This window comes from Triticum dicoccoides, chromosome 4A (assembly GCF_002162155.2).
Source record: "Triticum dicoccoides isolate Atlit2015 ecotype Zavitan chromosome 4A, WEW_v2.0, whole genome shotgun sequence".
In the NCBI taxonomy this organism is placed as follows: domain Eukaryota; kingdom Viridiplantae; phylum Streptophyta; class Magnoliopsida; order Poales; family Poaceae; genus Triticum; species Triticum dicoccoides.
The window spans coordinates 579,734,668-579,750,141 of record NC_041386.1 but is presented as its reverse complement, the minus strand read 5'-3'; the positions used below and the strand labels follow the sequence as shown (position 1 = coordinate 579,750,141).

Here is a 15,474-nt window from a genome sequence, read left to right as displayed (position 1 = left end):
AGTCGCTCGTGTTTCTTTATTATGACTGTGTTGTTCAATCACAAATCACTTTCTGTGCATTTTTCTTCATTATTTAAACGTTTATTGCATTTTTTTCTGCAGAACTGAGGTTGGTAATGGAGAAGAAGCAGCTGTGGTGGAGTTTGCTTTTAGGTAGCAACAGAAATGGTGCTGGAAGATACATAGGCTTTTTTTGCTTGTAGCTTCGGACATGTATTAAAGAAGATAAATTCTTAGGAATATTTTGAAATGTAATGTGCGATGTACAAGTGAATTTTTCTGTTGACACTTACTGTAATGTGCAATGCTTTTGATATGTTTGCATGTCAACCGTGGGTGTTTTGTATGTTGTAAGATGTTTGGATGTAAATTTGAATTTTGAATATTGTAAAATGAGTTCTTTTTCATGGCGTAATAATTTCCATCCTATCTATTCTTTTTCCAAATTTTAACGGATCATGTTATGTTGTTTGGTTTTCATATTGAACAAGCAACAGTAACTATGTTCTGATCCTACATACACATTCTTTTCTCTTGTTTCAAATTTTTCTTTTTTTGTTTTATTCTTCATTTATTTTTTGCTTCTTTCCCCAGTTATTCCCTTTTTGAACAAACAACTTTTTTTCATTTACCTTTAGTTTTTTTTTCTTTGCGTCAAGAAATTGTTGCCATGTGTGTTTCATACTAGTTGACACGTTGACACTTCACACCTCAACACCTCATTAGTTCTAGATTTTGTTTTGTTTCCAGACTGATCTTTTTCTTTCCCTTTTTTTTCTGAAATGCCATCTGTGTTGCATGCAACATAACCACCTCAACTGCCCATTAAGGCCACTACTACCATGTTCACCAAATAACCGACTAGCAACCCCACCCTCTACCGCACTACCCCCATTACCACTATCCCTCTACCGGACTACCCCCATTACCCCTATATAAATGCCATCTGTATGCTCTTGTGTTTTGCCTCTCTTCGAAATCACTTCCCTTCCTCTCAGGATACATTCTTTTGCGCTTTGAAGGTAGGGCTTTGTATATACTTTGTTGCGTGTGTTCTTATAGCTGATCTTACTTCTTGCATCTTCTTACCTATATTGTTCTTCAATTTCTTCAGAGTTGTAGGTTCAAGGTACTGAAGTGGGTTGAAGCTTGAAAGAGAAAAATGTATGCTCACAGTATTCTTTACAAAAACAACTTTCTACAGAAGTTTTAGTTCCATAGGAATGCATCTTTTTGTTGTTTGACGGTGAAATGTTCAATTTTTGTGTTCTGTTTTCTAGCTTTTAAGTTGCAACTAAATTTCTACAAATTGTTTCCTTTAACCTCTTTCTGATCATTTTGTCAATTTCGTTGTTAAAAGATAAAACCACAAATATCCAACTCTTTTCATTTTTTTAAAGCAAACCATACGACTTTGTAGCGTGTGCAACTTGAGTTTTATGAAGTTGAAATTAGCATGCAAGCTTGACTTTTGTAATGCATGCAAGTTGTGTTTTTAATCAATTTTTGTTTTGTCAGAGTTGGTTTATTGTTCTCTTAGATATTTTATTATTCATTTTTAGATGGGTCAAGAGGATGCTTCCAGAAAAGATAGGGGTGCTTGTAAGAAGGTTGCTGATGCCAGTAAGGAAAAGGTCGTATTATATCTTGCACATCAAGAGCTTCTGCAATTTTAGTTTTGTGAATATGCAATTTTAGGTGCTTGTATATATTTTCTTTAAATTCTCTGCATTTGATGGTGGATTTTTTGTTCTATCTTGTTGTTTAACAATTTTTTTGATCTACAATCATGATAAGGTGCTTTCCAGTAAAGAATGTTTTGTTGATTTTTGTTCCTGAATAAGTAGTGCAACTTTTGTTATTCTAATTTGCATATTTAAGAAACAAGTTGAGGTTAAAAAAATGTTTGTATTATGTCTTGCTTCTATTTCAGCTACTGCTACTTTAGTAGTGCAACTTTAGATTCATTTTTTACGTGTTATGTAAATTTGTTGATTTTTGCTCCTGAATTAGTAGCGCAAGTTTAGTTATTCCTGTGTGCAAATTTTGAGATCCCAACCGCAAGTTTTAGTGTCCTGTCCATGCAAATTTAGCTTCTCTCACTTTTTAAATACCTTTTTAAGATTTGCGAATATACATATGCAATTTTTAGGTTTTTCCTTCTTTATAGATTTTCCATTATTGCAATTTGTATTTTTCATTATTTTTACAATGTTTGTTTTTATGTTTGCTCTTCAACCTACATTTTTCAAAACTAAAATTTTAGTCTTGTGAAAATGCAAAATGTAGTATGGTTCTTTTTTTTGTGTTAGCTGTGAACTGCATGTGCAAGATCAGTTTCTTGAGTATGCAAATTTGCTTGTATATATTTTCTTTAAATTCTCTGCATTTGATGGTGGATTTTTTGTTCTATCTTGTTGTTTAACAATTTTTTTGATCTACAATCATGATAAGGTGCTTTCCAGTAAAGAATGTTTTTGTTGATTTTTGCTCCTGAATTAGTAGCGCAAGTTTAGTTATTCCTGTGTGCAAATTTTGAGATCCCAACCGCAAGTTTTAGTGTCCTGTCCATGCAAATTTAGCTTCTCTCACTTTTTAAATACCTTTTTAAGATTTGCGAATATACATATGCAAATTTTAGGTTTTTCCTTCTTTATAGATTTTCCAATATTGCAATTTGTATTTTTTCATTATTTTTATAATGTTTGTTTTTATGTTTGCTCTTCAACCTACATTTTTCAAAACTAAAATTTTAGTCTTGTGAAAATGCAAAATGTAGTTGTGAACTGCATGTGCAAGATCAGTTTCTTGAGTATGCAAATTTGCTTGTATATATTTTCTTTAAATTCTCTGCATTTGATGGTGGATTTTTTGTTCTATCTTGTTGTTTAACAATTTTTTTGATCTACAATCATGATAAGGTGCTTTTCCAGTAAAGAATGTTTTGTTGATTTTTGTTCCTGAATAAGTAGTGCAACTTTAGTTATTCTAATTTGCATATTTAAGAAACAAGTTGAGGTTAAAAAATTGTTTGTATTATGTCTTGCTTCTATTTCAGCTACTGCTACTTTAGTAGTGCAATTTTAGATTCATTTTTTTTACGTGTTATGTAAATTTGTTGATTTTTGCTCCTAAATTAGTAGCGCAAGTTTAGTTATTCCTGTGTGCAAATTTTGAGATCCCAACCGCAAGTTTTAGTGTCCTGTCCATGCAAATTTTAGCTTCTCTCACTTTTTAAATACCTTTTTAAGATTTGCGAATATACATATGCAAATTTTAGGTTTTTCCTTCTTTATAGATTTTCCAATATTGCAATTTGTATTTTTTCATTTCTTTTTCAATGTTTGTTTTTATGTTTGCTCTTCAACCTACATTTTTTCAAAACTAAAATTTTAGTCTTGTGAAAATGCAAAATGTAGTATGGTTCTTTTTTTGTGTTAGTTGTGAACTGCATGTGCAAGATCAGTTTCTTGAGTATGCAAATTTAGATCACAAAAATGATTTTTTTTGTTTTTGTTCTAGGTTGGTGTTTTGCAAGTTTTGAATAATGCAATTTGTGTTTTTCAATACTGGAATCGTGCTTTATAAACTTCATTTTTGCAAGCCAATTTTTTATCTGAATATGTGTTTGCAATTCCACTTCGGTGAAAATGAAAAAATCTAGTATGGTTCTTACTGTATTTTTGCTATTGAAGTGCATTTGCAAGTTTAGTTTTGTGAGTATGCAAGTTTTAGATCCTATGTGAAATTTTTTGTGTTTGATTGTTCTAACCTAGTGTAACTGCTTGTTTTTAGGTCACGGTGCCAGGTGGATCACATGTCTCCAAGCGCAATTTTGAAGCTAAGGATTCTTCGAGTTCCAAAAAGATGGTTCCCACAAAGGTATTTTTTATACATTTTAATGCATTTTTCAAGGTCATGATAATGCAACTTTTAATGTAAACTAAGTTTGTAGCATGGTTTTTTCATAGTAGTGTGTTTTATTGTGAACGTGTTGCTCTGCATCATTTTTTTACTTTTCACTATTCTTTTCTGTGTACACTATACTGCTGTGTTTTACTTTTTCAAATACCTTATTTTTTGAATGCATTTTCAATTTTAAAGGATTTCAGTCGCAACACAATGAAGATTTCAGCTGTCACAAGAGCTCAGCTGAATATTCCTTTTGGAGACACTGACAGAGTAGTGTACTGCATAGTAACTAGAAACACTCTTTCTGCTGCTTTCTGCGTTGGACATGCACTTTTTGACATGTTGGGTCATAGGAATTTTACTGTTGCCGACCACTACATTAAGGATACAGTGCTAGTTGCTTTCAAGGATTATTTCGACGTGCTGATTGCAGCTGGAAATGACATTCGGTGTGGTCCTGAAGCTCTGATGACTATTCGTCGAGTTTCTAGGATTGAGCAGTGCATTCCTGATTGGGATAGCTACTTCCAAAGGAACATCATCATTGCACCTGAAGCAACCCAAGATGAAGATGTAGATAATGAAGAGGATGAAGTTGTTTTTCCCAAGGGTGATTATGATTCCTTTGGTGGTGGTTTCTCTGGTGGATCAGGAGGGGATGGTGATGCTGGAGGTGGTGTTGGCGCAAGCGTTGCTGCTGCATGAATGCTCATTAAAGTGGAATGAATGGTGGATGCATCTAGTGTTACTTTTAGTTGATGAATCGTGCATCCTGTCTGCAATTTTAGTTTAGTATAGTTAATTTAGGTTGCTTTTGTGTTTCATCTTTGTGGTTTGGTTTCATTTAGTCATCCTTCTATATAGGTGTATCATCGAATTTCAAGGATTTCCTTTGTGATATCACTAATGTACTGTTTATATTATTAATTACTAGTTATGTTTCCTGTACTATATTTTGATTTCATATACCATTTTATACTCATTATAATTCTTCATTTTTCTGTCATCCTCAGTCAAGTAAAATACATGTCCATCATTTCATACAAAAATTATGCAAAGTTTTGTGCAATTTTAACAAAAACTCCTATTGTTGATCTTCTTTTCACCCATATCCTTTTTTTTTGCTTTAGCATTGCTGTTCTTCAGACAGTGACCATCCCTTCTTCTTCCACGTTGCATGAATAATGATTACTCCTTGCCTTTTTTTCATAAACAAAAAAAGAGAATGCAATCAGTACAAATGAATATATATTTTTCTTACCAGGATAAGTTTGTGAAATGAAATTTCTTGCAGATATTTTTTTCTAACCTTTTCCCTCTCTTTTTTCGTGCTCTCCTCTTTTAGTTTGCTTTGCATGCTTTCTTTTGGCTGAACATAGAAATGTACAGATTCAAAATAAAAACTAAATTGTATCTGTAAATTGCAGTAACAATTTGAAACAATGATCGTTCTTTTACCTGTCTTTGTAGGTTTTTGTGGTGACTCTTGTTCTATTTGCTTGCAACCTGTAATATTGTGTCCTTGCTTCTGGCACCCCGAACATGTCACCTTAGGCTTTGATATGATTTCATCTACTATACTTTTCCGCCTCCATGTTTTCTTGATTCTTCCTTTTGGTTTGATGTATACTGGATCGTTTAGTTTTTTCTCCCCCTTGCTGTCTGAAGTCAATATTTCTCCTGTGATAGCTGTTAAATCTGAAGCAGAACATTTTGGTCGCTCCATTTCTGGCATGCAAGGTATGTCTAAAATTAACTTCTCCAGATTCCCTATCTGCTCGTTTAACATTTTCCTCCTTGCAGGATTTTTTGATGCCTCAGAAGCTAGTTGAACTAGCCTTCTTGAAAATAAGAAGAATGCCATTTGCTCGTCCAAATCCTCAAGGTTTGCATTTTCTTCATTACCTTGAAATACTCTCTTTTCCTTAGGTCTCCATCTATCAATGAAAAACTTTTGTGGCAACTCATCTACGTTCAATGCTTGAATGACTTTGAGTGCATGACAACACAGAATGCCATCCTTCTCAAATTTCCCACACACATATGAAATAGTTTCTGACTCTGTGTCAACAATCACTGTGAATGTTCTCGGGTTATAGTCAAGGAGTGCTTGAGTTGGTGATTTGTACACCTCATATTGTTTGTTCTTTTCCACTTCCATCATGTGAAATTTTGTTGAATTCATCAACTATTGCTGAAATTTGTAGAATATGCCTCTGTTATATAGTTCTGCAGCTTGTTTTTCCAATGCCCAGTCACTCCACATAGTTGGAGATGTTCTCCTTGTTACTGAATCATTTTCTTTTCTTTTTTCTTCAATACTTTGTGATATCCTGTCAAACTCTGTCATGAAAGCAATCACACTGTGACTTGACCCTACATTTGCTTTGAATACAACATTTGTTCCTTCACTTCTTGCTGTTGATTGGATGAATGGGAAAAAGTCATTCTTGAAGAACGCAGGTACAAATCTCTTTCTGTTTTTCCACATAATTCCGAAGTACTCGATATGTTGAACTTTGTGCTCCTCTATCATTTGTGGCCAGAGCTGCTCAAACTCCTCAACTGTTTGTGAGTTTAGGATTATGTCATGAAATTGAGCGTTCAAATGCTGATTCCTTGCAAATGTTCTTCTTGCTTTGTTTTGCGCTTTTGTTAGAATGTGAAACAAACAGTTCCTGTGCGTGCAATTAGGGAAACACTTAGGCACTGCCTTTTTCATTGCTACATCTTGATCTGTTATACAGATTTTGGAGCTTTCCCTCCCATGCACTTCAGAAAAGTTTTGTATAACCACTCAAAAGTTTCGTTCTTCTCATCTTGTATGAAACCACATGCAAAGAGGCAGTTGTCTCCATGTCCATTTACACCCACAAATGGAGCAAACTTCAGATTGTACTTGTTTGTTTTGTAAGTTGTGTCAAAACTTAGGAAATCACCATATTGCTGATAGTTCCTTATACCTGTACCATCTGCCCAAAATATATGCATGACATTCTTAGCTGGATCTGTTTTGAATGAGTAGTAAAACAGAGGATCTTCTGATTTTTTCTGTTCAAAGAATGAGACAACTTGCATCATGTCATTCAAGCCATTATCTATTCTCATTTTCGTGCCCATGTTGCTAATCTGTTTTGCTGTGTATGGCAACGAAGAAAGCCCTCTTCCTCGAAAGAATGCCATTATTGCCATTATTTTTCTTGTTGGTATGTTCACTCGTTTGCAAGTTCTGGTTAATTCCTTTTCTTGATCAGTGATGAATTTGTGTGACCTGAGGAACCTGACTTCGCCTGGAGGATGCAGATCATGGTTGTGCTCAATGATAAGCCTTGTCACCATCCACTGTGATATATCAAATTTCCAGGTAACAACCATCTGAGCTTGACACCCTGTTTTAATGGTATAGTTCCTTCTTCTGTTAGTAGTATTTTCTAGTTCAGTGGGTGCATTCTTCTCAGTCTTATATTTTCTCCTTTTTCCTCCTGCTGCTGTTGGTTTTGTCCTTATCCTAGGTTTACCAGATCTATTGCACTTCATAGTAAGCCTTGTCACTTTGTTGTTGTGTGCATCTTTCTTCTGGCAATGATAGTTCGCAGCTTTCTGAATTGAAAACCCAGCAATAGCTGAATATTCATTATAGAATCAGTGTGCATGAGCATCACTTTCAAATGTCATTCCAAGACTTGGCATGTGCCTTTTTTCATCTTCTTGGCTCAATTTTATTGCCTTTTCTATGCTGTCATTCTCAAGGAAGTATTCTATATCTTCCTGAGATAATTTTTCTTCAACTTTGTTCTGCTCCTTATTAGTACCTGCCATTTTTTCCACACCTGATGCACCGGTACTCTCATCTTGATCCTGTTCATCTGACTGTTCAAAACCACCACTGCCATCCACTTCATAAATTTCTGTTTCTTGTTCCTGATCTTCTTTCTGTTCCTTTTCAAACTCTGAATCATCGCTTCCACTAGTGCCATCTGTAGCAGTGGTTTCTGCATAATCAGGGCCTTGCAAAGCTGCTTCAGAGCTCGTTGCTCTCACTTGTTGATCAGTTGTTATCATTTGTACCTCAAACACTGAATCGTGATGATTCCATCTTTGTTCCAACTGTTGCAGTTCTGAATGCTGTTGTTCCTCAAGCAACTGATTAGATGATAACATAATTTGTTCCAGGTATTCTTCCTCTACATCAGTTTCATTTTGATCACTATTGCACTCTACGTAATCTTCATTTGCATCATTGTTGCAGTTAAATTCATGCTCACCATCAGATTCAGTCTCACTGCGAGTTGCTTCACCTTCATTATTACCATCATAATCATCTTCATGCTCACCATCAGATTCACTCTCACTGACATTTGCTTCTTCATTGTTGTTACCATCATCGTCATCTTCATGCTCTTGGTCTAAAGGTAAAGAATATTGTAACCAATCATTAAGTTGCTGCCCATTGTTGCCTGCACTTGGTCCTGCTGCTTGATGCTGAAACTTAAGTTGTTGCCCATTGTTGCCTGCACTTGGTCCTGCTGCTTGATGCTGAAACTTAAGTTTTTTTTGTGTCAGATTCTATTTACTAATGTATGTAAGTTAATTTCTAACATTTTAGAAACTTTTGGTTGCAGTAGTTCAACATACCTCAGAGCTTATGCCAGCAGTCAAGAATGATGTGAAACTTGTTATAGGTATTGCCATGTTATCGCTTTGTAGATGACTCATTACTGTCATTTGTTGCATTAGCTATGTGTAAGACTGTCATGCTCTTGGTGGTTCTAGCATGATATTGCTTGTATGCATTTTTTGCTTTCCTAGGATGAACAAATCTGATTCCTGCAAGAAACAAAAGAATGTTGTCTATGCATAAATGTTATTTCTTGAAACTTAACCTAAAATATCTTTTGTCAAATGGTAGTGATGTTTTTTGTATGAAATTTGCTTTTCTTCTAGTTTTGTGTATTTTCAGTCTCAAACATATCAAATAAAATAGTGTCTGTTGCTCCTGGTGATTCTAGTCTTTGTGAACTTTTTCAATGAAATGCTTTTGGATTTATATGCTTTGGGGTAGTGTCAAAATGCATCCTGTCACTAACTATCAATTTGTTATTTCGTTCTCTCATCAAACAGACAATTATAGGAAAATACACAAACTAACCTCAGAAATCTCATTGAACGTTTGTATATGTGGCTGCATGTGTGTGTTGCCCTGATTCAAAATTTTGAGCACCTGCAATTTTGGCATGCAAATTGTTTAACAACATTCTTAAATAAAAGTGTTATTAAGTTCGGATGTCTTTTACCTTGTTGTCATGACTTCTATCTGCAATCTGTAAATACTGTTGCTGTTGAGAATGATGTGCAATTTTAGATTCGTGAAAATGCAAATTAACTCAATGTTTGAGCAATGACGAAATCATTTGTATTTTCTTTTTATAAAGCATGAGCAGTTTGAACTGTGATGATGTTTTTTAAAATGCAACTGCAAATTTAGTTATGTTAGTATGCAAATATAGATCCTGTGCGAAATTTTTGCATGCCTGCAATTTTTGTATGCAAATTGTTTTGACAGCATCCATTAATAGATGTCTTATAAAATTTATGTATTCTTGCTGCTGAAATTGCAATATATAGATGTGCAATTTTTAGGTTCTTGAAGTGTGATGATGCTTTATGAAATGCAACTGCAAATTCAGTTCTGTTAGTATGCAAATATAGATGTGCAATTTTTAGGTTCTTGAACTGTGATGATGCAGTACTAAAACTTTTTGTTCTACTGCAATTTTTTGTATGCAAATTGCTTTGACAACATCCATTAATAGCAGTCTTATAAAAATTTTGTGCCTTTTTACCTTGTTGTCATGACTTGTATCTCCAATATACATGTATTCTTGCCGCTGAGAATGATGTGCAATTTTAGGTACCTGAAATTGCAAATTAACTGAATGTGTCAGTACTGCTGTAAATCATCTCCACTTTTTTAGCTTCATGATGCATCTTGTTTTTGTTTCTTGTTACTTCTGATCATCTCTGTCTTCTTATGGTTTGTCTATTTTTTTTTGCAGAACAATGCAAAAAATTCAACAAAATGAAATGAAAACTTGCATACGAAATGGAGTATATCACATACCTTTGCCTGACCACAAGGACTTTTATCACCAGGTTTCTTCCTTTTTGGTTTTGTTCTTCCTGCTGACAGATCTGAGATCTGGGTCTCAATTTGGGGATCATCCATTTTTGCTTCCAGATCTGACAAAGAAACCCTGGGGATTGGAGGAGAAGTATGCTTAGAGGAACAATTGTCTGGGAAACTTCATCAGAAGTCTCAGAAGAAAGCAGAATATCTGAGGTATGGTTCCCCTCCCATGGCGGCTGTGTGGGAGTCGGGAGGAGGAAGACCTAGTGACGTGTTACTTATTTAGCTTACCGGGTCCAGGCCCGTTTTCTTTTTCTGGGCTAAATACAGAAAACAGGCAGAGAAAGGATCTTTAGCTTACCGGGTCAGGCCCGGGACAGAAACAGAAGGCCCTCAGCCTGTTGTTTTCGGTTGGGCTAAACTGAAACAGAAACAGAAAGAAAATCTGACTGACCTCTTTCTTCTGTCAGTCGATTTTGTTCTGCTTTGCCGGTTTGATCACATTTGTACCAATCGACTGACCTCTTTGTTGTGTCAGTCGATTGATCTATAGCCATTCCCGAGCCAGACTAGGTGTAGTTCTCGCTAGCTTTTGCGAAAGATTTTTTTTCTTTTGTAGGAAAGCTTTTGCCATACTTTGAACCCTACTAGTAATAACAATACTAAAGCTATGAACGTTTGAAATGAGAATACGATTTGCAACTACTTTTCTTTCCTGAAATATATGGCACGACATTTTGGTTGTTGTTAGCCGCGGAAACGGCCATGGATGTAAAGCCATGAACACAAGACAAAGATGCATGCCCGGGAGGAAAAACACACGCCTTCGCCGTAGCAACCGGGGTCCCGTCGGCGTCGGTCCCAATCTATCTAGGCGAAACGTTCTTCGCTCAGGCATAACAGCACGGACAAGACAGTGCTGTGGTCCATTTCAAAAAAAAAAAAAAGACAGTGCTGTGGTCCGTACGAACGGAAGCACAGCAGCAGCAAATGATGTGCAAAATCCTTGACGGACTCTACCCACCTGGAACATCTGGCTATCCCCTGGAACCGGTTCACGTCTCCACCCGCCGTCGTTTTCCCCGCAAACGCCCCCAAAACCACGAAGTCACGGTTGGTTGCCCATCAACAGAGAAGAAGAAGAAGAACGCACCACGCACGCCACTTCCTGAGGATGATCGTACGTGCGGATGGACGTGCCGGCTGCCGGCTGCCGGCTCCTTCTCCGGTCGCACGGCCGATCGGTCCGTGTCGTTGGTCCTTCTGGCCCAGTGCGGCCCGGCCGAACGAGCGGAAACGGTCTCAGCTCGCTCGTGAGCACACGCGTCGACTCAGTCGACCGGGAAAGGAGGGCGTCTGAATGCACGTCGGCCTCGCCGCCCTCGACAACGCCTTGGCCACAAAGCAAACCATCCCCGCAAGCAACCGCCGATCACCTCACCTCCTCCTTCCTGGCCGTCCGATCCTTCCCGCGTCCGAATTAATTAATCTTCTCCTCCCGACTCACACCTTTTCCCCCCGCCACCCCGCGCCGCACGGGGGTATAAAACACCGACGCAAAACCGCCTCATCACCACGCACCCCCCGCTCCGGCCATCCTCCAAACCGTCAGCACTCAGGCCACCGGAGCTTCGCTCGCCGACCGACTCGACTCGGCCGGCGATGGGGAGGACGCTGGACGTGCTGCTGGGCCGAACCACCAAGCAGACGGCGCGCCTCAAGTCCCTCCTGCACCTCGCCACGAAGCGGATCGCCGTGGTGCGGGCGCACCGGGAGGTGCGGTGCGCGCAGGCGCGGGGGGACGTGGAGCAGCTGCTGCGGCAGGGCCACCCGGACCGCGCCCTGCTCCGCGCCGAGCAGGTCATCCGGGAGCGGGACACGCTCGACGCCCTCCTCCTGCTCGACGCCTACTGCGCGCTCCTCGCCGACCGCTCCGCGCTGCTCGACGACGCGCACCGGGGCTGCCCCGACGAGCTGCGGGAGGCCGCGGCGGGGCTCTGCTACGCGGCGGCGCGCTGCGGGGACCTGCCCGAGCTGCAGGAGGCCCGCGCCCTCCTCGCCGCCAGGTTCGGCCGGGGCTTCGCGTCGGCCGCAGCCGAGCTCCGCGCCGGCTGCGGCGTCAACGCCAAGCTCGTGCAGCGGCTCTCCACGGCCCTGCCCAGCCTCGAGAGCCGCCAGATGGTGCTCCTCGAGATCGGCGCCGACAAGGACATCCCCGTGCGCCTTCACGGCCACGCCGCCGACTCATACGAGGATCCGGCCGGCCGCTCCCACCATGGCCATGGCCATGGCCACAGGAAGAAGAGGCTCGACGACGACGACGACGACGAGCGGCGGCACGCGACGCCGCGGGCCGACGAGCCGGAGGGAGACAAGGCCGCCACGAAGCTGACGTTCAAAGACGTGGAAGAGGCGGCGCAGGCCGCGTTTGAATCGGCGGCCACGGCGGCGGCCGCAGCCAAGGCTGCCATAGAGCTCTCGCGAGCAGGGTCCGGCAGCACCGACGACAGGCACAGGAGGAACCCAGGAAGGGCGCATGCCGACGACGATGAGGCTTTCCACGGCGGCGAGGATCTAGCCGATCGCAAGACCTTCGAGAGGATTGGACATGTTCGGAACTACAGCTCAGAATCAGATGGAGAGGATCTGCCGGAGAAGAAACGTGGAGAAGAGCAGGATACGCCCAGGAGCAGGCCGGCTTCAGTCAGGACCAACAGAAGACTCTAGCAGAGTAGCAGATTAGCTGCAGTCATATGCCTATAGCAGAGATGGTTTCTTGATTTAGTTGTATTGATTGATAGCAGTTGGACTTTTGCAGCTATATATTGCAGATCATTCATTACTAAATTTTGTGTATGCGATGTAAATAGAGAATTGGGAGAGTAAATAAATATTAATATGATTCCGATTTTTCACCGAAGAACAGAGAGCAAAAACCATGAGCTGATGTTGTCAGTTATAGGCTCCTCGATATAATTTAAGATGGTGAAAAAGTTATATTACACAACTGGTTCAAAACATGTTGCAAACCTCAGATAAACTACTACTGACGCTACCAGCTAGAGTTCTCGGAGCAGACCATCTGTTTGGACAAACTACAACACCCTGACTAAGAAACTAGCAAAATCATGGAGCTGTTTGGCTGATAACATACATCTGATCTGAGATACTCCCATGCCCCTCTACATCCTCAGCGAGAAACTTTTCTCCTTTTGTTGAGACTCGCCAGCATTTCACTGTACGGTTGGAAGTTCACATCGACATCTTCATCATACTCAAGACCAAGTTCTTCCTGCACACACAAATATTATTCAGCAATACGATGGCTAGCAGGGTGACAGCAATAGAAAGTTAACTCACAAGAGGCGGTGAGAACAAATGAACTAAACAACTACCAGTTACAGCCGGCCATTCAAGTGCCCAAATAGAAAAAAGCATATATCCATTAATCAAGTGTCAAAGGCAAAACAAGAAGGGGAAACAAGAACCTTAAATTCCTTCTGGTCTTTGGGGCTATTCTCAGTGATGTTATCCCATAGCTCCTTGAACATCCTCTTTCGCTTTCTCCACTGGTTAGCTTTCTCAGAGAAGGTCTCCTCAATTATCTTCTTGTCTTCAGGTTTCACCAAGATCACACCACTCTGCAATTTCTTTAATTTTTCTTCCATTTCCTGGACCTGCATAAACATGAGCTCTGCCGCTAAAACTTGGTTGAACAAACACACTCATGTGCACTAAGAAGCATATTAACATGCACACATACCTCACTTTGTAATCTGGCCTCCTTTGACCTAATCTCTTCCAGTGTCAAGTTTGACTGTAGACCCTTTATCTCTGCGATAGGATTTGTACTTAGCTACCACTAATAGTTGCTTACTGCATTGAGAAAGAGCACAAAGACCATGGCACCAAACAGAGCTTACCAGATTCGACCTCACTAGTAATTTTCTTTTGTTCTGCGAGTTCTTCCTGTAGTTTGCTATTTGCTTTCTTCATCTCCTCAAGTTCCTCCCCATTTGGAATGTCGAACTGGTCTTGCCGAGCAAGGTAGATTTTCTGCTTGCCATACTCCTTGAAGGATATTTGACCACTGTCAGCCAATGCATCCAGTCCTTTTTGCACTGCAGTCTTCTTAAGACTAAACTTCTGTAGTGCATCAGCCACATTCTGAGAATTCAATGGCCTATTTTGCTGCATAATCATAGCAATAGTCCACTCATCATTATTGCCTAGTATGGTAAAGACTGGAGCGAAGACGGAATAATCTTAAATCATCTCTTGATATTTTGCATAAAGTTCACGCACAGTATACAACTTCTTTTACAAATAATGTTCTAACTTTGCATGATGATTGGTTCTAACCAAACTGATGTAAGAACAGTGTCTGAAAGGAAACATCAGCGTGAAACTAACGATGATAATGATAACTCATGCGGTAATACAGTAATGCTTCAGGTGCATATAATCGCAACACCTTTAAGATACCAAAATAAAATAACCTATACTGCTTATATAAAAACAGCCTGAACTGAAGAGTGCAAAATTTATCTGGAAATACTAGTGTATCCATTTGTAAGCACTTGACTTCCAGTCACAATCAGCCTTAGAGGATACTTGTCATACAAAATCACAGACGGATACTTCTATGGAGAGTATAGTTAAGCAGATGGGAGACAGTTCAAGACAGAAGTTAATGAAGTATTGTTGACTACATCAAAACATCCGCAGACCAGAATGCAAGACACGCTGAAAAGAAACATTTTCTTGAGTTGAGACAACTATTCAATCTTAGGAACCACCACCAAAATTCCAAAGACAGGTGTGAACTGAAGAATGAAACAGCTTCAGTCCTTTGGATTCTGTCAACCCTACGATAAACAAAGTAATGGAATGCGCATAGACCGATTATCTGGACTGACAACTATGTTTTTTTTAACATAGCTCAGAATTGTTCAAGTCGCCTCTCACAAAGCAACTACAGATGACAGCCAGCATAAAAAAACAAACAGCATGCTGTCACGACGAACCTCCCCACGACTAATCATCGCCTTCATATGCCGCTTGTCCCGCCAAAAGGAGGGTAAGCCAATACACGCTCCTAACATTGAAGATGTTTAACAGGTACTGAGGTAGAACCTACCTAGCATCGTTTGGTACAGACTACAGAACGACGCATCCCTGCTAAAGTTCACAAACATTCCGACACGGGACAAAACACCAACGCTTGCCCTGCAAGCGCGGCGGCAAGCGCAAGGTTGACCCCCTAAGCGGAGGCAGGCAATCTGGGTTCGAGGGTTTTGACGGAGGGGGGTCGTTACCTCGTTGACGAAGTTGAGGACGATTCCTGCACAGGAAACCGAGACAAGAAGGTCAGAAACAGGACGGTCGGATACGCCCACACACAAGACTGAGCAAACGACTGGTGGAATTGGGGG

The 15,474-nt window shown here is 40.1% G+C and overlaps 2 protein-coding genes across 2 annotated transcripts in view; one reads left to right on the top strand and one right to left on the bottom strand.

Annotated features, from left to right (window-relative positions):
* Positions 1-11,507: 11,507 nt before the first annotated feature.
* Positions 11,508-12,949, top strand: LOC119286907. Its single transcript, XM_037566374.1, has one exon. It carries the CDS (start codon positions 11,702-11,704, stop codon positions 12,764-12,766), a length of 1,065 nt encoding a protein of 354 aa, XP_037422271.1. The 5' UTR covers positions 11,508-11,701; the 3' UTR covers positions 12,767-12,949.
* A 34-nt stretch (positions 12,950-12,983) lies between these two features.
* LOC119286908 (homologous-pairing protein 2 homolog) overlaps positions 12,984-15,474 on the bottom strand; it is a 3,069-nt gene continuing 578 nt past the window's right edge. The window contains exons 2-6 of the mRNA XM_037566375.1: positions 15,358-15,383; positions 13,963-14,230; positions 13,803-13,873; positions 13,528-13,716; positions 12,984-13,331 (exon numbers count right to left, since the gene is read on the bottom strand). Of these exons, the coding sequence (XP_037422272.1) occupies positions 13,230-13,331; positions 13,528-13,716; positions 13,803-13,873; positions 13,963-14,230; positions 15,358-15,383 (656 nt within the window). The 3' untranslated portion in view covers positions 12,984-13,229. The remainder of the gene's footprint in view (positions 13,332-13,527; positions 13,717-13,802; positions 13,874-13,962; positions 14,231-15,357; positions 15,384-15,474) is intronic.